Source organism: Anguilla rostrata, chromosome 4, assembly GCF_018555375.3.
Source record: "Anguilla rostrata isolate EN2019 chromosome 4, ASM1855537v3, whole genome shotgun sequence".
Lineage (NCBI taxonomy): Eukaryota > Metazoa > Chordata > Actinopteri > Anguilliformes > Anguillidae > Anguilla > Anguilla rostrata.
This window is the reverse complement of record NC_057936.1, coordinates 27,702,504-27,724,946: the sequence shown is the minus strand read 5'-3', so window position 1 is coordinate 27,724,946 and position 22,443 is coordinate 27,702,504. Positions and strand designations below refer to the sequence as shown.

General features: G+C 40.4%; 2 protein-coding genes across 18 annotated transcripts in view; both read right to left on the bottom strand.

The window, feature by feature from the left end:
* The window catches only part of sgip1a (SH3GL interacting endocytic adaptor 1a), a 73,934-nt gene extending 59,476 nt beyond the window's left edge, over window positions 1–14,458 (bottom strand). For 7 of the 12 annotated variants that reach the window (XM_064331962.1, XM_064331963.1, XM_064331965.1 and 4 more), the window contains exon 1: window positions 14,044–14,457. The gene's annotated coding sequence lies outside the window, so the exon portion shown is untranslated. Of the gene's footprint in view, window positions 1–14,043 lie in introns of all 12 variants that reach the window. The other 5 variants (XM_064331968.1, XM_064331966.1, XM_064331970.1 and 2 more) reach the window with 2 other exon arrangements.
* Window positions 14,459–19,244: 4,786 nt separating this feature from the next.
* The window catches only part of pde4ba (phosphodiesterase 4B, cAMP-specific a), a 140,186-nt gene continuing 136,987 nt past the window's right edge, over window positions 19,245–22,443 (bottom strand). For all 6 annotated transcript variants that reach the window (XM_064331955.1, XM_064331956.1, XM_064331961.1 and 3 more), the window contains one exon: window positions 19,245–22,335. In XM_064331955.1, the coding sequence (XP_064188025.1) occupies window positions 21,955–22,335 (381 nt within the window). In that variant the 3' untranslated portion in view covers window positions 19,245–21,954. The remainder of the gene's footprint in view (window positions 22,336–22,443) is intronic.

Below are 22,443 nucleotides of genomic sequence, written 5' to 3'. Positions count from 1 at the left end.
GGCGAATTTCGCCTAAAAGCGACTAGTTTGCAGGTATGCGTGAAGAGTGCCTGACCCTCAACCATAGCGTTTTCCCCCAAAGATGGTATTTCTAGATATAGCCTAATTTTGCCGCTGTGTTAACACATTTCTACGTTTGCCGCTCAGGCACTCTTCACCGTAAGAAATTTTAGGATTTTCCGATTTTTAAAGTGCTCCGACGGAAACAACGATAAATTTACTGAGGAGCCACCTGTCCAAAATGTAAACAAGTCCGGCAGTTTTCACGGTCGGGAAAAAAATTATGACAACTTTGTCGTGCACATCAATGTCATCAAGCTAACGTTATTAATAAACAAGTGAAGTCGTTATTTCGATGGCTATAAGTCATGTAATGTTACAATGTATCGAACGTTACATGCATGCTACTAGTTTAACATAACCTACACACTGCTTAAGTTAATATAAAAAAGAATGTATGCCTACTTACCAACGAGATTAAGTGATAACGCGGAAGTTTGTAACGAGGTTAGTCAGCCTACTAAATAAGAAATGGTGGCTTGCTAGGTAACGTTAGCTTGTGATAGTTGGAAGCGTCAAGTGTTGAACGTCACTCACGTTACGCACAATGAGGGTAAAGAACACTGATCTCAAACCTGCTGTTTTAGTGCGTTCACGTTTTAACCAACATATGTCAGTGAGCCCACTGTAACTGTAGGCCTAGTTAAAAAACATCTTTAAAATACTTTTTTTTAATTTCCCGATGCTTAGGCCCGGCGGGCCGCCGGACTTGCAATACACTGGCGGAAACCGTGCAGTAAAAGCAAAACATAATAAAAGGAAATGATAACACAATAGCGTTAAGGCACAATAATTAAAAAGGAGCTATCAGTCATTACAGCAGGCTGTTTCGTAAAAAAAAAGCAAAGGTTATTGTATGGAAGGCTGTTCCAGAGCCTAGGGGCCATTACAGCAAAGGACTAATCACCTCAAGATTTTAATCTAGACCATGGGAACAGCCAAAAGCCCAAGGCTGGCAGATCTGAGAGGCCTCTGGGGACAATAAGGAGTTAAAAGTTCACAAAACCATGTAAGGCCTTGCAGGTAATTAATAAAACTTTAAAATAGATTCTAAAAGTTACAGGCAACCAGTGCAGAGAAGCCAGAATTGGGGTGGTATGGAGAAAACGCTTATTCCGGGTCAATAGCCTAGCGGTGGAATTCTGTACAGTTTACAGGTGAGCTATCGCGACAGTACATTACATTACATTTATTTAGCAGACGCTTTTATCCAAAGCGACGTACAAAAGTGCATTTCATGGTCATGGACAACTACAAAACACAGGTTCCATAAGATACGATACTCATTTCATACAGCTATTTCTAACACAGTTTAGTTCACACAGTGAACACTATTCTGACCTAACTTATGCCAAGCCAAACTAGGAAGAAGAACAAGCTACAGTATTAGGACAAATACAAATTACCAAAAAGTGCTGGAATGGGGGTACATGTAACATGAGTGTCATGAAAGAGGGGGATTTAAAGTGAAATAATATAGAGTGGTGGTCGTTAGTTCAGGTATAGTCTGAAGAGATGCGTCTTCAGACCATGGCAGAAGATGGGTAGTGAGGGAGAGGTTCGAAGAGGGACAGGGAGTTCGTTCCACCATTGAGTTCATTTCACGACAGTGAAGGCATGTGAGCAAAGCATTACAATAGTCAAGACAAGATGAAATAAAAGCATTATGATTCTTTCAGTGGTGCTAAAAGACAAAAAATCCAATTTTAGACATATTCCTAAGTTAAAAACATCTCTGAACCAGTTTTTTTTACTATGTTGCTCAAAATTCAGAGTATGAGCTCACATGCTTTGTATTTAGATGACTCTAGTGACACACAATTACAGATAATAGAAATGCAATCAAATTTATTGAATTCTTGCAGAATATATAGGCAATTCAATATTCATTGTCAGATGAAAACAGGATGTAGAGTAACTGAGTTGGGTAAATGAATGGGTCGAATACATTTGTTTGCACTTCATGTTTACATATAGGCTACTTTACATACACACAAGTCTTGAACTCTGAAGGGAAATCTGTCCTTCAGCTAATTTATACACACAGCCAGCATAATAGATTTCAAAAAAGGGGCCAATGAGTTACCCTGCCCAGGAATAAGAGGGTATAGATAAAGTAAGAAAATATGGAGGAGGGACATTAGAGTTCATTCAGTGGCCACTGACGGAAAAACATGCTACTGGTGCTCAGCTGAGACATCTAAAATTAAGACAAATAAATAAAGACTAAATAAAACAAAGTCTGACGATATACAGTACATTACATTACATTACATTATAGGCATTTAGCTGACGCTCTTATCCAGAGCGACTTACAACAGAGTAACCAAACTCAGGATCAAGTCCACTTAAGTCCATTGAACAACATGTAGATAAAAAGCCTTTACTATGATGCATACAATAGAGGAAACAAGATAGTCTGAACCAAAAGTTTTTTTTTTTTTTTTTTTTTTTATAGTTATGGGAGGGGGTTTAGGGAAGAGGAGAGAGGTACACAGAGAAGAGGTGCGTCTTGAGTTTCCGTTTGAAGGTGCTCAGACACTCTGCTGTTCTGACCTCCACTGGAAGATCGTTCCACCATCGTGGGGCCAGAACTGCAAAGAGTCGAGACCTTGTTGCTGCTCGTGTAGGGGGAGGAATCAGCCGCCCTGTAGTAGCCGATCGGAGCGATCTGGCCGGCTTGTAGGGTCTGATCATCTTCTGCAGATAACCAGGAGCTGACCCCTTGACTGCTTGGAAAGCAAGCACCAGTGTCTTAAACCGGATGCGAGCTTGCACTGGTAGCCAGTGGAGGGAGATGAGGAGGGGAGTGACGTGGGAGTCACGAGGGAGGTTGTAAACCAGACGTGCTGCTGCATTCTGGATGAGCTGAAGGGGTCTGGTGGCTGATGCTGGGAGGCCAGCCAGGAGGGAGTTGCAGTAGTCCAGACGTGACAGTATCATGGCCTGGACCAGGAGCTGTGTGGAATAATTGGTGCAGTACATAGCTTTGAAAGCGGCAATTTCAGACTACAGTGCCTTGCGTCTCCTGACTTTCCCCACATCAGCAGGCCCTTGGAGAGCTCCCAGGTCCCCTTGTGCCCCCTCGCCTGCTGGCCCACAGCCCGCAGAGCCTGCAGCTTCCCTGCTAACCAGGTAATTGAAAAGCAGGATCTGGAGTCACGCTGGCTTTAGATGAGCAAATCACTTCCCCTCACTATATCTCACAGTTTATCCATTATTTATCTGTGTGCCAGGCGCTAATTGACCCCCGGAAGACGAGAGGGAGAGATACAGTGACACTCCCTTCAGGGAGAACAGAGTATGACCATACCGTGTACATCACAGTGACATGTGCTCAGCAGAGCCCCCTAGTGCCCACTCTGTGGCACTGAAACAAGCCTCCATGACTCCCAACCATGTAAACTAACTCATTAAACTTTATGCACATTTTCATGATGTCCCACCATAACCAAATGTCCCCTACCCAAAATTTTTCTGGCACAGAAAGGCTGGTGAAATGACATTTTTACACAAACAAGCCATTATTTTAAGAACCCACTTATGAGGTTATTCTGTCATTTTAGTTACTCAGCATGGTTCAGCAAAATCCCACAGAGAAAAATAAAGCTCATGACACTTCTGTTTCTATTTTGGCACAGAGCGCATTTGTTATTGTCATATGCGCTCTAACATCAGGCCATGAGGAAATGGTATAAATTTCACATCTCTTCAGTCCTTACCTGATTAAATGAAATGATCAAATTATTTTTTTTAATGAATGAAGCTCTAACTACAGCTGATTGTATATGCAATCTTGCGCATGTGAAAAGTTCATCAGCATTTCTCAATATTACTGCATTTCACATTATATATTCTGACTTGCCAGTGATCAGGTGACCACATTGTCAGCAACTAGGCCCCCAATGATTTCCCGTGTCAGTTCATAATGGAATCAATTCAGAAATGTAACCTCTTGCTAAAGGAAACATTTGTCATACAGTCCACTACAGAAAACAAAACCATGTGTTGTTCCAACTGATAACTGTACATGCCATTTCAGACATCATGTAGCCTTAAGAGGGTAAACCATTGAACCATCGATAACCTATTGAATACACATTAAATATCCAATTAAGAACAACTAGCAGCACAGGTTGAAATTATGAATGAACACCAGTCAGAAAACCCCAGCTTTATTGTGTATATGGATTCCTTAGGTTTCTAAGAAACAATATTCTATGGCTACAATTCACATAAGACAAATACCACCATCAGGGTAGTATATCGTGTAACTGGTGGACAAAATCTAAATTAGTGAGAAAAATTCTTAAACTATAGGAAATCCCACTCTCCAGAAAAGGGAAACAAACATCATCACTATTTTTTAGTATCCACTATTAAAAAAATATTTAATCTACCTAACCCGCTATGTCCATCTTTAACTTGCAGCACAACTCTATTTCTAGAAGAGAAAAAACAAATAGCTCAAGATATAGAACAAGACTGCCCCCTAGTGACAAATTCTCACAAAGCATTCCAACAGATGACATCTGAGCACTCCAACTTTCCAGGTGTCTGTCACAGGAGAAAGGTATTGGCCCTTCAGCAAGTTTGAGCAAGCTCAAATACCTGCTACAACAGGGAATGTACAGCTTAGCAATACAGGATCATGGGTTTCAGAAATTTCTGGTACATAGACACAATGCAAACTCACATGAGGTTACATTAAACTTTCACACATTGACTGACCCTAAATTTTAAATTGCAACTTGTGTTTGAATTTCTCAATAACAGGCAGTGTTAATGATTTCATCTCATTGCCTATATTTGCATTGCCTACACGTGCTTTCATCAGTAATCTGTATAAGGTCACCAGCCTACTTTTCCTTTCAGTAAAAGCTAAGATACACATTACAAATTGTATCATTTTTAAATTTTCCACTGTGCAGAAGTGTCCAATAACAAGGACGTTTGCAAAGCAGCTTCATAAGTAGGATACTGTTGACCCCTTCAGGTTTTATTTTTTAATCAACACGTTTCTGATTGAACTGACTGAACCTTCAAAGATTTCAAATGCAGCATCAGGTTAGAAATGGCACATATTGTATCCTTAAAAAAAACACAATTGTAACTTTTTATGGAAAGGCTCTTTAAATGAGTTTGGTTATTATACAGGTATGCATATGTATGAGCATCTTGCATTGACTGACACTACTGGAGTTGAGAGCTTTGATGGATGACAGCTTAATTATGCCTCTGTATTTTATATGTCAGCTCTCAAAGGTAACAGTACTTACATTCATAGGATATATTGCTGAGACCTGGCCTATATGGTTAATACTGACAATAAATGAGCTTATTGGGAGAATACAACTGTGCTGGAATGCTTTCATTCTGTTCGCCATGGCTGCGGACATCAAGTACACACATCATCGACTGAAAAGGAGCGCAATCTCTCAACGTAATGTTTTTTGATGAGATTATATTATTCTTCACATAAACAAAACCGAAATAGGAAGGTAAACTGGCTTAATTAAAGTATTTGTCTATTCTGGCTGAATAATAGGTATTTTATCATTTATTTCCACATCTTAAATGACAATCAACTGTATAGCAGAAAGCATAAACAAGACTACATCTGACCTACTTTCTCCACAGCATTTCAAACTTCCAGCAGGGGGCAGTTTGATATTTTACTGTGGTAGAGAAAAGTCCTAGCTTTGTACTCCCTTAACTCTGCACTATTTCTTGCTGTATTATTTCCTTTCTGTGCAAGGGAAATAATGCAAACAAAAAACGTTCAGATGTGAGTTCTTGTTGGGAACTGGACATTATCTTGATGTGCCCCTTATCAGTGCACATACATCAGTATAACTGACTGAAGAAACTTATGTTAGGCTATTTGCTCAAAGGACCAACAGTAGTGTCACACCTTTCAGGTAATCCACAATCCTTTTGCCATTTGCCAAAACGCTATCCACGACACAACATGAGTGCTTCTTAAATGCGTTTTACCACTGTTGTATTGTGAACTTTTGGGTTGGCTCAGGATGAACGATTGGATGTTTGACCCCAGACAGTGGGGCAGCTAACTCCACAGAGTATTGACCAATGTCTTTATATCTCCCTTTTCACCCACAGACCAGAACAACAAACACAGCTGATGGGACTAAAGCATCATGTAGCTTCTCACACTGCCATCAATGATGACAGGGCAAAAACAGCCTTACCTCTTTAGCCCTGACAGGCTGGGTGGATGATCAAACTGCCTCCCAAACTGGGTTTGGACATAGAGCTGTTACAGTGCGCTTACAAATGCCTGCCAATGGTCAGTTGCTACCAGGGAGACAGCACAGTATAGCAAAATTGGCTTTCTAATCTGAAGGTTATGGGATCAAATACAAGGTGAGGAACTGGTGCTGAATCCTTGAACCAGGTACTAGACCTGAAATGCATCAAGAGATTTCCAGCTGTATAACTGGGTAATATATTAAATTTGATTAAATTCAGCTTACACTTGCACATATATTACCTACATTGTGGAAACTAAATTCTGTGCATGTAAAATGTATCAAGAGTGAAGATGCCAGTCCGGGCAGATCTCATATTTCAAATGAGAGAAAGGCTAAAACTTTTACATTTAGCTCCTTTTTATGACAATTAATAAAATTCTGTCCCTCTCCACCCTCTTTGGGAAACCCGTGGACAGCAGTGGCCTGTGGTTAATGAGAAGATCTACTTTTAACTCGTGCCAAACCAGGACCAAGGTCTGGTGTGCTTGTAGAACGCCAGGCCAACAACAGGGCTGGTAGACACAGCAAAAGCAGTGAGGGAAGCGATAGCTAACCTAATTACTGTAAAAAGCCCCTAAAACTCCCGTTTTGACTAATGGAGTGAAGGAGACTACGTGTGCATTGGCCTGTACCGCACGTAGGCCCAGGGCTGTGGGCGCAGCCTTATCGCTCCCATCAGAATTCTGTTTTGATTGAATTTATGAGTCAAACACAAACTCCGTAATCAGCGTCCCTCGTCACCCCCAGGGGAGGTGCACTCTGTCTGTGGGCAACGTGAGGCACGACCCACCCTCAGGCCCCTGCATACCAGGGCATACCATTCAGCCCAGCGCAACAGAGAAACATGGTGATGGGTGCTCAGGAGGCCAGTGCAGCGAGACCACGCCTCCACAAACCACTCCGGTAACTCTATTAATCAGGCTGTGGGGTCTGCGGTCAGTGGGCTGTGGTTTCGCCCAATTAAACCCTAGTGAGGTCATTCTGCGTTTGTCCGCAGAGAGCCTGTTCACAAGGCTAGTCCAGTCATCCAGATGAGCCTGAAGGCCACTCCACCCCTTACAGAAATGTAGCGCACAGTCTCCAGGGCAGACACTGTTTACTGGAACCCTCACCCTGAGAGTCACAATTTCATGCTTCACAAAAAAAAGGTGATGGGACATCCAAGACACTCAAAGCCTGTATCACATTAGCCCACTCTGAGTATTACAGAGATTTAACAGGGGATTCATGATTAGCTATGCCCACTAGTAAATTCAAAAGCAGAACAATAAAATCAGAAATGGGATATCACAAAACAAGACACTGACCATAAACTACCCAAAGAGATCTGCTGTAAAATCATTTGAGAGAAAAAAATCCAAATCCCACCAATACGTCAAAAATACTTTTCTGTAATTCAGGTATCCCACTTTTATCAGGTAGCCAGCTTCTTAATTTGATGGAAATACTGGTCGTGGAGAGCAGAAAAAAAAAATCATCAGTAGGGGTGACTCCAAATGATCTCTCCAGTGTCTCATCAGAATAACTAAAAGTCAAACAATGACAGCTATACATCTTCACTAGTGGTGTAGTCTTGGAATGGGGATTTTGATTCAGTTTAACCTCAGATAACCCTGCCCATCACATTTTACCCCAACCCAATATCAGACTCAGCGCCACTCAGCCCAGCGGAAGAGGATCTGTATCACACTTTTGCGATGCTTTGAGGTGGTTTTTTGGCCTGACTGGTGGAACTCTAGTGCTTTAGGAAATACTGCATGGAATCACCCGAGGAATGTAGGGCACTCCTACACAATCCACTGATGCATCAAAGCCTGCTAGCACTGCAGTGCTCTCCCCAGAAGGAGCTCACCATAAGCAACAAGGATGGAGCGGTATTTAAGGTACAGAACTGACACATTCTGCTCAACATCACCAAGGTCTTCCTCTCGCTAATTATGCCGAATATGTTTCAGCAGTCAGTAAGTATTTATTCATCCCTTTCTTGATGAGATAGCTGGCTGGCACCTTGCCTTTTCATCTAGAAGCCCAAGCTCACCCCCACACTTCTAAAAGAGACCATCATCGGTTTCTCTCGCAGTAGTGCATCCCTTACATGGCCATCGCTCCCCCACAATATTCCGTTCCAGCTCAAATAGAAATATGATGCAGGGATCCTTAAATAAACATACGGAGAGGACATACATCGAGTGTGACTCCTTTCCAGTGTCCGGAAACCACGCAGTGGTGGCTCATCTTCCACAGACCAGATATTCATCTACATTACAGAAGTGGTCACATCACATTAACATTGCACAAACAACACCACTTCTAGATTACACAGACATTCCCCCCTGCAAGGCAGTGTAAATGCATTAATATCAGAAAAGACTGGATAGGTTTGGCATGGATGAAAATGAGATTGAAATGGGATTAGAATCGGTACGGGGTGTGAGTGAACAAGCTGTAGCTGTAATACCCACCAGCCACCTAACAGCAGCAACAGCAAGGCTGCCGACCTGACCAATACCCTCAGGAAAATCAAGTCTCCTGTCTGTGGTCTATTCTACTTCACTCTCTCCTTCTTCTGGCTTTCTCCCCATGTCAGAAACAGAAAGTGGTCGAAGTCATTATTCATTATTTAAAGTCTAAATGTCAATTCCAAGTTAATTAAAATGTTACTTCATGGTCAAATTAGATTTTTGATTGAGTTCAGATCACAAAAACCTAAGGTGAAACCTAGATGAAAATTAGCTCTTGAGCTAACTCTGGCACTGTACCATTTGACACAACTGAAGAAATGTTGATTACTGTGTGTTGTCCCTTTTAAACAAACAAACAAATAAATAAATAAATAAAATACAATAAAAAAGGTGGGACAATTATATGGTCATGAAGTCTGAGCCGGGTCTGGGTACAGTGTGACTGACATTCCAAAAGCCAATACTAAGTGTGTGAGATACCGCCCTCTCCCCAGTCGGCACATGGGGAGACATTAGACATAGAAAAAAATAACTATTGCAAGTATATGTTCTGGTGGGAAGAAATGACTGACTTTGTATGTTGACTTATGCAGAAAATGGCAGCTTTTTCTAAGTATGCAGATATGTTACAGAAAACTACAAATGAAATGTATCATAATTACCGTAATTCAGTTCAAACATTACAAATTCAAGTCATTGCAATACAAATCCCAGCTGTCTCAACTGTTCATAATTCCGCATTTGATGGCAAGGTAGTATAATAAATTTTGATCAGCTGCTAGATTTCCTCAAGTGGTTGTGAGCCCGCCAGAGCGACTGCCCTGATGCTTCATGTGGCACGGAGCCACAGGCTGGCTGCCAGGACCCATCCGGGAGGTGCCAAAAACTCCTGATCAGATAAAAACCAAGGAAATGGCCTTGAAGATTTCTTCTGCTCTAGATGGCTCCACTTTTTTTTTCATTCCAACTTCCTCTGCTGATAAAACAAACTATTTTCCCTAGAGGCATTCCTGTAGAAAGATGTTGGTAATGACAAACAATGTTCATAGTGCAGCATGTGTGTAGCGGCCAACGTTCTGAACTCTGAATCCTGTGGGCCATGGGTCTGCATCCCAAAGGGGACAGTGCACTCAAACAGTTGCTCTTGCCCCATCTAAACAGCCAGAAGTATAAAGGAATTACAAATGTTTACGGTGTAAAATTGTTAACATGGAAAGCTTCCTGTCCTGGACCAATCTATAAGGAAACAAAACAACTAAATAGCCTAGTTTCAGAAGAAACTTTGCTTGTTGAAGGGTCCAGCAAGTTATTACATTGTTATTTCCAGAACAGTATTTATTTATTTATTTATTTATTTATTTATTTATTTATTTAATATAGGGCACGGGGGTGGATATGTTATCACTCATACGGGAAATCACGAAAGGCCTTCTGCCAGCCATTTCAGGAAATAAAATAGGCTTACACAAACAGAACAATGTGCAGAGAGTACAAAACAAGAGTTTCGCAATTCCTGTACTTTTCAAGACACCAGGAGGCCAGGGGAAATTCCGGGAGAGTAGGCAACCCTATGGTGCAAGGAATACAGAATCCTGGTAGTAGTGGTGCAATACATCATTACACAGGTACAATACCACAGTATAATTTTGCCTATGAAATGTATTTGTATAGCCGACCTATGGTAGAATAGCACTGTACCTACACAACACTAGAGTGTAATTGTGCCTGCATAGGCCTACATTATTAGTATAGCATCATCGTTACACTTGTATTGCACGACAGCAGAACAACCAGAGTCGGAGTAACTACTCTGAAAGGGTTGTAACTAGGCAGCCGTTTCGTAGGTGACTTAGGTGCATTAACTGTCTTAACTACTGCTTGTATTTTTTTCCATAGACTGCGTTGTTGCCGTTCTCGTTGTTAGTGTTAATCCGTTTAACCTTCAGGGTCCAAGTTGAACTATGCGGTTGTTCCCTGCACTTGGACCGGTACTTTTCTCTAGGGGTTTCGTCATACTTGTTCCTGGTTATGGTTATACACTTTCTTGTACGTCGCTCTGGATAAGAGCGTCTGCCAAATGCCTGTAATGAAAGTATAGTTGTAAAAACTACCAATTACTTCACACTGAAAGCGGTTGAACAAGCTACCTAAAAGAGAAATGCAGCTTGTGAAACTACAATTACAATAAATAGAAGTAGCACAAACTGCACTGTAAAAATAAAATAAAACAAATTATCATAAACTTTCTGCTCACAGAGACAACCACTATACAACTCATTGGGGAGAACAAGCAATGTCTAGCCACTGGCAGTTGACCATTAGCAACTATAGTGGAGTGAAGTGCTTCCAATCAGGCTTAGAGGGTTCAAAAGGGTTCAGGAAAAAATATTTTAAGATCAAAAGTAGTTTGACAGATATACCCCCGTTTTAAAAAATAAGCCAAACCCAGGGAAGGGGCTGAATAACCTTAGCATAAGTTAACACATTTCACTCCCCAATTTTATTTCTGAACCAATGCTCATGTAGGTACTGTACTTGACAGATAGGCCTATTCTCAGCTCATAACATTTACAGGCCCTTCAATGGTTCAAAATCTGGAATTTTTTAAACATGAGACATGTACAAAAAAGTCAAAACTTCTTTGTTGACATAACATTCCCATATACGTACAAACTAACACATTTTTTGGGCCGAAGACTGCTACTCAAGTGGTTTACAGGAACTCATTCTCTCCCTGGGTTTTCCCAGCTCTTCAAACTCAGCACAACTGTAGTGAGATTCCCCTCTTCCAACTTCCAGAGAAACATCTGGCCTTGTACCCACATACACACACAGATCATCGTCACCAGGGAACAGGTCTTCCCCGGTGTCAACAGTGAGTCACAATGCAGCCCGCCAACCCAAGGCAGCTCTCTGAGCAAGGCCACTTCATTCCCAACTCCAGCAGTAATCCCACACAATTCCCACTACTGGCCCCACACTTACATCACTGCTTATAAACCATCCCTTTAGTTTTTGGTCTTGTGTGCCTGAGTGTGATTGCATGGACTCCAAACACACTTCAAAGGGCTTTCGTAAACTTCTCTCTTCAAATGGTCTTCCATCACATTTTGACCATCAGTCCCTGATTACTAAGGCCATAAGGTAACAACACTATAGCTGAGTTCGTAAGACCAGCGTGATAGCGCACATGAATTGTGGTGAGCTTTTCAAGATAAACATTGCTTCCAGTGGTTGTGTAGTTTGGGTGAAATAAAGTAGGATTTGAGGTGCGGGTTGACCTAAGTATTAATAATTTATCATGACTAAACATAAGACTTTTTTTTACCATTTAGTGTTGAAGTTTCATGTTTGGGCCTGTGGTTCTTTTGATTCTTCAGAGAAGATTAGTCATTGGATAGCATACAGATAGGCTTGACCTTTATGTGACTAAATCATCTTTTCCGCCAATTTGATTGTACTGATTTGTGGGGACACCAGATAGCCTCATCTCATTACTCCTAATATCAGTATTACTGATATTACAACTGGATAGGCCAAGGAACTCTCATAATTAATGGAAGTAAGAGCAGTTGTGATGATAAAAATATAGCCTATAATATATCAAAGGGCAATCTATTCTACAACTGGAAAATACTGTTGGTGTTATGAATAAGAATATAATCACCAAAAAAATTAAATTCTCAGGAACGGGGGGGGGGGGAATCCACTTCCCACTTTGCGATGTCAGATTTATAGGGTTCTAAGCAACATTTTTGCCAAAAAATGGGTTATATACAAATAAATGTAGTATTTATCATTATTTCCATGCAATGTAAAAATAAAAAAAAAAGTACAAAGGTTTAAAATCTGGGCGTAATTCCAGTTCTTAGGAAGTTCTAAGTTCTCTGTAGAACTGTAGAAATGGCAGACAGAACCCTGTAATTCCCAGTTCTTGATTTACCAATGAGCATTATAGTTATAATAATAATTATAACCATTTCGGGTTAACAACCAAATGTATTAGTTATGAATTATGAAGCTCTGACAGTACTTAGGGTTAGATGAGAACTTTCAATGTGTGTTTAAAATGAAATAAATAAATTTACAGAAAATTGAGTTAAAAGGTTTTTCACAACACCAATGGTATTTAATACAGGTTTAACAAACCTTTTCAGTAGTCCCTCTATTATAAACTGTGCTGCGAAATTTGAGTGGAAAATTTGTAGCCTGTAAGTTTGATATCTGATTGTGAACCGGTATTCCAGGTATTTACCGTGAAGGTACATACCGTACATACTTAGGGTTAGCCTACAGCGAACATTCTAAGGTAAGTAGTTACTAGCTATAACTGAATTGCACAGTATGTTCAAAACGGTGTGATATAGATAGTTACTGCAGCATATACAAAATGCATATGTAACATACTGCATTACTTTTAGTTTATGCATTATGTATTGAAATTTCTATTTTATGCATTATGCATTGACAATTGTGACATTCTGGCACATAGTTTAAAAAAACATTAGCTATATAGCTACCACTTATTATCAAAATGATTTAGTGATAAGCTATTACCAAATTTTCACGGCCTGCTGCCTCTACAATATTTTTAATTTCAGTTCCACGTAAAGGCTATTCCTTGAAAACTGCAGCAATCTGAACTCCACAACCAAAAGGCATAACATATAGTCAGTCCCACTTAATTCAGCCGTTTTTTATTCAGCACGATACGAGCTTCAAAGCGTGCCATAACAAAAATCCCTTTGACAACACATGATAAACGCGACCTTATGCAACGGCCAAAAGTCGTCTATAGGCTACGATCACATAGTTAATGCAGCTGTGGTAACAAGCTAGCCAAATTAAACTGCTAGCTTATATTTTACAGTCCCTTACATTGCTGCATGCGCTCCATATAACAAAAAAACGTCACCATATGCATCGACTTTATCCGCCTGCGACGCATATTTACTCATTACCGTACAATTCAATCCACGAGGTTTAAATAGCATTTATTCCTCAACGCCCAAGAAAGCATGAAACTTAACTGCACCCAACCTCCTTGCGCTATGTCAACAAGGCGCCTGATAGTTTTCCCCTTTCACAGCAAAGGAAAACATAAATATTCACCTCCGTCTACGTCAAATCAAGCCTTCTTACTTGAACGTTCAAAATTAAGTGTATCGTTATCAAGTGTTATTTATTACAGTGGATTTCTCTGCGATGTGCTTTGGTTGCGGACAGTGGTGCAGATCAATACTTACGTTGTTACACTTGTCACGAGTACGCAGCAGAAATGGACGCGAAGTTCCCTGGCATTTCCAGCAGGACTGCATTTAGTGCCTTTTCTCACCGGGAAAGAACGATGATGGCATGTAGTAAAATTTACCTTTCTTGACCTATATTGAACACTACTATGCAATTCTGCGTCTACTAATCTTATGAAAAGCAGTTCAAATTTTAAACGAATTTTATAATCATGACAGAATTAGGAAGAGCCGGTTCGTTTTCTAATTTTCCAAAAAATTGAACAGGAACCTTCGTTCTGCTCCTCAGTACCCATGGGAACAGGGCCGAATGAAAGCGGAAGCGCGAATTGTAGCTTGTATTGAAAACTGTGATACAAAAACGCTACGATTTCTAACTGTACGCTCTATCTCTAAACAGTAGCTTTGAATTCAGAATTTGCTTGCAGCTCTGTGTTTTTACTACATCGTTTTTGTAAACGAAAACAATAAGGGATAATTATACTTGATTTGTAAGCCACGTGTTGCGTGTGCAATTCACTTGGCTTATGTTGTGAAGACAATATCCATTTAGAGTAAGCCTGCCTGCAGCCTGTCTTCACCTGCCTGCAGTGCTGGGGTTTTATAAAATAGACCTACATATTGATTATGTAACAAATTCTTCAGAGGATATCCATATGTCGACTAGTCACAAATATACTAATATACACGGAATATCTCAAACGTCTCTACCAAATTATGTGGTAATGATGGCTCACTGTCAAAATTGGCTCGCCCTTAGAGATGATGAAAATGAGACTGGCAGCATTAGTTCATCAGCATCATGAGTAGATTCATATGTAGGTTTTAGAATGCAGTATAGAATTTAGCCATAGCAGATATTGTAAAAAAAAAAAAAAAAAAAAAAAACCAACAAAACAAATCTACTTTTCTCTCAAAAAGAGCATGTAAATATGTGGCAATTGAGATGGCAGGTATGCCATCCTGCCAAGTTACGCCTTACCCTATACCTATAAGAAAGTAGCATTGACTTGGAAGTGCCTCAACTGTTTGTTGCAGGTGCAGCCCCCCTGGAAAGCCAGGGATTGGACAGATGTGGCATCACTGTTCCAGGGCCATCATCTCATCTGCGGACACCTGGGTGTTGCATTCAGGGCTAGGACATGATTGGCCGAGAGCGGACACTTGTCAGGGGAAGCCAAGCACGTGCTTGATCCAAATGTCGGCAATCATTTAAGCACATTACTGGAGGAGAAGAATCGCCTGCTGCAGGTTTTCCTATAATGTCCTGAGTAACGGGTCAAACAGTACCTGAACTACTGTTCCACTGAGCATGGGCACATTATCCACGCCACATATTTAAATAAAATCTTGAATAAATTGAGTTTAATTAGCCTTTCCACATTTTATTAAACATTATAATTCAGCATGGCAAAGACACTCTCGCTCTACAGGGTTCTGTCAGCAGGGTTCTGTCAATTCAGAAAGTGAATTGAAAAATCTCCACAGAATATTATGAATATTGTTCAATTGTTTAGTTGTTGAATTTTTATAAATTTCCTGACTTGAAATGGAATCAACCTTAAGCAGGCACTTCAAAGTTCAGAGTGAAAGCAGCTTTCATCTTTTCCAAACTCTTCATGTGAAAATTTCCTGGGAAAAATGGGCTGTTTTGTACTGTTGGTAATTCATGAAAACAGCTATCAAATGCTCAGAAATCTGACCATAGTATGGCCTGAGCATTCCACGGCACCACCACTCAGATGGACACATTGTAGATAGGTTGTCAGCTTGGCTGTGACCTTAAATAGACAGCCACTGAAATGATTTGTTTGAAATGGAGTGCCAGGTTCCACTGACAGGAACAGGGGAGCATTGAGCAGCCACTGCGGCAGAAGAATGCATGCTCTGTGCAGGAACCTGTTTGATTCCTTTGAGTGCATGACATGAAGGCTTGAAGTAACTCAGTCATTGCAGAAATGATCTCAATGCCTGTGGACATTTGCTCGCAGGAATGACCATTGAGTTGGTCATTGTTTCAGCCAGTGCACACAGTGCCTTCCTGTCCTGTTCCTACCATTGGAATTCATGCTGCCTTTTTCTTCTCAGACCAAGTGGCTCATGGAAACACATGGCTGTTTATGTCAGAGGGTCTGGGGAAACCCCCAGTGCATTGGGGACTTCACATTTTTGTGCATTCCAATTGTGAACAATCGCATCTCATGTCTGTGAAATACTTTCGTTTTTTTGAGTCAGGCCTGTTCATTATTCACACACACTGGGTCAGATTTATTAACTGAGAGGCTCAACCAAAAAATATGCAGGATCAATTTGGCTGTGGTCAGTGTGCTGTTAACAATCACTTTACTGAGACTTATTTTTCTTTTCTCCCACAGTTTTTGAATTTGAATTTGAATTTCCAATTTTGGAGGGCGCACATTAAAACATACTCTGAAACATGTAAAGACAGCAAGTGCTCTTTTCACTGAGCAGGCCACCAGCTGGGGTACGCATGCACTTACTGGAGATTGTAGGCCCCCTTCATACAGTTAAGTCACTATTGACCAACAGTGATGGATGTGATGTGATATTCTCATGTATACCCAAGAATGTCTCTAGTGCTTAATTTTTTTCAGTCCCTGGTGGATATTGTGTAGGATATTATAGGACGGAGTGTAGCACAGTGGGTAAGGAACTAGACTTGTAACCGAAAGGTTGCAGGTTCATTCGTAAGACACTGCGTTGTCCCTTGAGCAAGGTATTAACCTGCATTGCTTCAGCATATATCCATGCTGTATAAATGGATCAATGTAAAATTTTTTGTAAAAGTTTGTGATACAGTCACTCTGGATAAGAGCGTCTGCTAAATGCCTATAATGTAATGTAATGTAATATTGAATTAGGAGAGAAGGATTTACATGCCTTTGCAGTATTCATTATTGTAAAGAATATTTCACATTCATACAGGTCCTTGGCTGTGTCATTTTTAACTACAATTAGTGCGATTGCTCTCTTGTATGATGGAATAAAATATCCAGGGTAGCTCTCATGGTTAGCATTTTGTGTATTGTTCATTCACAGAAGTCCATTGCATGCATTCGTCCACAATCAAGCTTTCATTTAATTCAAAGATTGTTACTGTAAAATATTGTAATTGAGCACTGGATTCATTCTTGTCACTCCTCTATGCATCAATTCTAAAGAGCAGAAGAGCAGACCTTTGGCTTCTTGACCTCGCTTCTGAGTCAGAAAACGCATGACTGTCCTCATCTCCTAATTGGCCAGAGGGATAAAAATAGAACTTGCCCAAGATCAGACCACGCTGATTTACAGCTTTAATTCACAAGGTTAATGGTCTCACTGGAGAAATGGATGGAGCGTTGTGTTTCTCTTTCATCAAATTTATTTCCTGGGGCTACCATGTGAGCATCTGGCCCTCATGAATTTCTGTACGGAAGCAAACTATAAACCAATGATGATGCACTTGGATTTTGAAGTGGTGCATTCACAATTTGTATGCATCAAAGAGCAACTGAGTATGAATTGGCACAGAACCAGGACAACAGCCAAGTGATATGGGCATTGGGAAGATTATGGAGCAGAGTGCTGGGGTTGCTGAAGTTAGACAGCATTTTGACTTGATGCATACCAAATTTGGTTTCTGGACTACTTGCAGTCTTTTCTCACCAATTTCATGAGACTTCCAAAATGTTCTTGCTATAGTGAAGCAGTGCAGTATTCTTCCCACCAATGATGTTAATGCCCTTTTAAGAATGAGCAAATGGCTAACTTCTCCTTGGTAGTTAGTTGACTGACTCTTGTGTAAAATGACTCTTATCCACATATTTATGGTTTACATGTTATCTTCTCAGGAATGATGTAAGTTGAGTCTCTTTTCATGGTGTTCATGGTGCCACATCAAGCTGTGTTTTCATAAGCCGACCTGACCAACATCTATATATATATGGGCAGCATGGTGGTGCAGTGGGTAGCACTGTCGCCTCACAGCAAAAAGGTCCTGGGTTCAAATGGGCCTTTCTGTGTGGAGTTTGCTTGTTCTCCCCATGTCTCTTTCCACAGTCCAAAGACATGCAGGTTGGCTAATTGGAAACTCTAAATTGCCCACATTGAGAGTGTGAATGAATGGCGTGTGTCCTGCAATAGACTGTCAACCTGTCCAGGGTGTATTCCTGCCTCTCCCCCAATGCACGCTGAGATATACATAAATATCATACAGTGCCATAATGTTTAAGACAAAGGCATATTTTTTTATTGATTTGGCTCTGTACTCCACAATTTTAGATTAACAATTCACATGTTGTTAAAGTGCACATTCTCAACTTTTAAGGGCATTATATATTTTGGTTTCACCATGTAAAAATTACAGCACTTTTTATGAATAGTCCCCCATTTCAGAATTGTGCCAGTGGAAGTAAGGGAAGCTATTATGAGGCTGAGAAATGAAAAAAATAGTCAGAGACAATATGCCGAAATCAACTGTTCAGAACATCATTAAGAAGAAAGAGAGCCCTGGTCAGTTCAGAAATGACAAAGAGCCAGTGGCAATGGCTTGTAAGGTCACACCCTCTTGCAAAATAGCAAGTTTCAAAAGAATCAGCCAAACGGTCAAGGAAAAGCCCAGAAATGTAACAGAAGAGTAAATATAAATGGTGGCCAATTCAAGATGGTGCCAACTAACACAACACATATCTATGTTCCTAATGAGGGCTTTTGTCATTGTTGCAAGGCTGCAAATCTCTCAGAACAGTGAATTTTTGAATATTTGGACCTCTTTAGCAGAATCATGTGCCTGGATTGGATTAGAACATAGCTGCACAACTTGCATAGGCAGTTCAGACTGTGCACACATGGGGAGAGAGAGAGAGGAGAGAGCAGGAACACCACAAGATTGACTAAAACACATACCCATGATCAAAAACAAGAGAATGATCTCAATGCTTCCTGCTTACATCCCAGAAGAAACTCGCAAATTTTTTTTTCTATTTTGATTATTATGGATGACTATTCTGCTGGTCTGACACTGAAATGTATTCAGCAGAGTAAGGGTTAAGCAGTAAAACTGCCATCTCATGGATCCTAAGTGTATTCAGTGAAATAATTTCAGATACTATTGTTCGTATTTATTGTTATTGTAAATTCGAAAGGACCCATTTTTATGTTCCCACCACCCACACTGTAAAAACAACAGAGACTGGATATATATTCATGCCTTTGTTTTTAATCACTTCATAAAAAAGTATTTAGATTTTTATTGAACACAATATACAATACTATACCATACATTGTGTGAAACGAATAACCACCTGGAACAATGCAGTATTGAACAGACATACAAACCCATTGGTCATGCAGATAGTGCTAATTCTGGCTAACCATTTGGACACAATGTGGACCAAAGCTTTAACATAGATAACAATGTTATACTGACAATTTGAATTTCAAAACTGCTAACAAGTCTGATCAGAAAATAGTTCACATTAGCACAATAATTACATAAGATCACATTTTGTAATTCATACGGATTCATGTTGGTGTTTAGATAAATTGTAACATACCACCAATATCTCCCTTTATCTAATTAACACAGAGGGTTTTTTCATGGAGTCAGGTGTCTGATGATTTCCATTAATTCTGCTTTGCTGGAACCAGTTAATCTGAAACATTATCAGCAATCTGCATTCAAAATGCTGTATAGATACACCTTAGGCACTACACACATTCTGTAGTTCTTTTTTATTCAGTTTTCAAACCGCCACTGCTGACCTTTTTCACTGCAGATTTGCCAGTTTCTCCTGTCACCCATGGGTTGAGTATGTCTCTTACAGCTACTGTTCAGGGCACTCAAATGGTGTGCAATATTCATACATATATAGATATATATGTATGTATATATATATATATATAGATTTAAAAAAGAATATATTACTGAATAGAAAGACTCAATCCAGAGTCGTCTACACATTAACACCACCCCATTCAGGTAATGCAAGTGCATATAAATTAAAACAAATTTACAATGCGCATTTACAGGTCAAAGTAATAAATACACTGTTATAAACAGCAAAGGACAAACTTGAGCTCAGATGCAAGGTGGAACAAGGGACTGTGGGATAGAGAATTCTCTTCTCCAGACACGGGACCAGACTACACACACAAGCACACACACACACACACATACAATGGCTATAGGGCCATGCATTTGTGGTGTTGCCATCTATTGTGTAGTCACAGGTCTCAATGTACACTGGTTTGAGGGTGGACGATACTGTATTTTAAGTACCTCTGAATATGACGATACAAAAAATATATATATTGGTAAAATAATTCCTTGAAGGCCAGTCAAGAGAGGCAATGGAAATGAAATGAAAAACAGCTGATCCCATATATGAACTGTTTATGTTATGGTTTGTTTTCTGATGGTAAAGTGTTTCCTGCTGGGTTTGCTTTCGTTACAGAACAGATCTTTAGAAATAGAAATAACTTTTTTTTCCCAGACTCAAATCCTGATAGTGTAACACCAAGAGTGGTGCCGAAATATTCAGCTACAGATTGGGTGACATCAATTTTAGAAAGTACAGTCTGTACCAATCTTTCGATTTCTAAGGTTTACAGTATCCCTCAGTTGAGGATCCCAGTTTGCAGAATTGAGTAGTAGATGGCTGATTACCATTCATTTAAAAATATGTGTTAACAATATATAAATGTTTTACATTGATAGGGCTGAAAAAATGAATATTATTCTCTTTTTGACAGTGGCTGCACTTATATCATCCTGTCAGATACGGAGGCTAATTTCAGTTACCAACTTTAATGCAAAGCAGCATGTATTTGAACTGAAAACTGTAAATAAACTTAATGTTTATTTCATTCAAACATAAACAGATATTGCAAGTCCTCTTTTGCTGACACAGTTTTTACACTGCTAAAATGCTGTTATTGTCTGTACTTCCATACTTTATCAGTGGTGTCTACACTATCAGGATTTGAGTCAGCTTTACAAGGAGAATACCAAATGACAATGGGGAGAGAACATTATTTTAGTCATTGAAATATTTCCAAGATGAAGACAGAGCACATCTCTCCTGTTCAGTAGGATATAAATATCCTCATTACTCATTTTCAATGGTCTGACAAAGTGTGTGTCCATGTATGCATCTGTGTTTCTATACGTAAAGTGAGTCAAACACAAGCATAGATGTTTGGTTGAAACTTAATGTGAAATGAGTGATACAAGTTGAGGTGTCACACCTCTTTAATGGGAAGTTTCTTCTTCATGGGAGGTTTATCTGTGAGGCCAGTGTTTCTACCAGCTCTGCTATTGCCAAAATTATTTATAAGGAAGACTCTTGCATTCTCACCTCATTTGAGATACAAAATAACTTTGCTCTTGAGCTTTCCATTTTTTAAGAAGAAAAAAAACATCTGACACATACTAAAGTGTGTTCAATAAATAAAAAAAACTTTAAAAAGACAATTGTAAAAAAGGCACACAAAGTCTTTAGACAAATGTTACAGAAAAAGTAAACAGATTTTCTTTATAAATACCTGTTTATCAGTAGTTCATATTCTACCTCATCCCGTTTAAAAAAAAATCACTTGGTACAAAAATCTCTCAGTAGTGTCAGTGCCTCCATGCTCGTTCAGGAAATATTCCTGGCTGGCCCATTCCTTCATTTCTCTGTGTGGCCTGTCAATCAGGTCCATGTGTCTGCAGCATTTACCCGAGAGCTCCTTCAGTGCTCTGCTGAAACTGTCCACATCCGGCTCCAAAATCAAGTGCAGCGGGGGCACATGCACCTCTCGTAACCCCAAGTCAGCCCCCAGGCCTCTCAAAAGCAGGACTGCAGGATTTCTCCTCCAAAAGCAATCTGCCAACACCAAGACACGCCACCGCCGTGGCAGGAGAGCCTATGTGTCCACGGGTGAGGCGTCTTGTGTGACGATCTGAATGTGCGTGGGTTCCATGGGCTCCTCGATGTCCTGGCTGCCCGAGTAGTCCAGCGAGGAGCGCATCTCCCCCATGCTGTCCTCCCCCTGACTGTGCTCCTCTTTCTCTGTGCCCTCAGAGTCGTCCTCCTCCTCCAGGGTCAGTTCAAACTGAAACTTGTCCCCGCCCCCCTGGTTGTCCTTGTCCTGGTCATAGAAGGGCGGGGATGGACTCTGGGGGATCATGCTCTGGTACCAGTTCCTGTTGTCCTCCAGTGTGTCCAGAATGTCCTGGGCGTCGGGGTGCACCAGGTCTGCCCATGTCTCCCACAGAGGGTGTACAATGTAGTCGATGAAGCCCACCTACAAGGAAAACACCACCACCATGCCATCAGATGCAGTCAGACAACCCACAGGTTTTACCCAACAGTAAAGGCAATATGGACATCCTACAGGTCCAATATGTCTAAC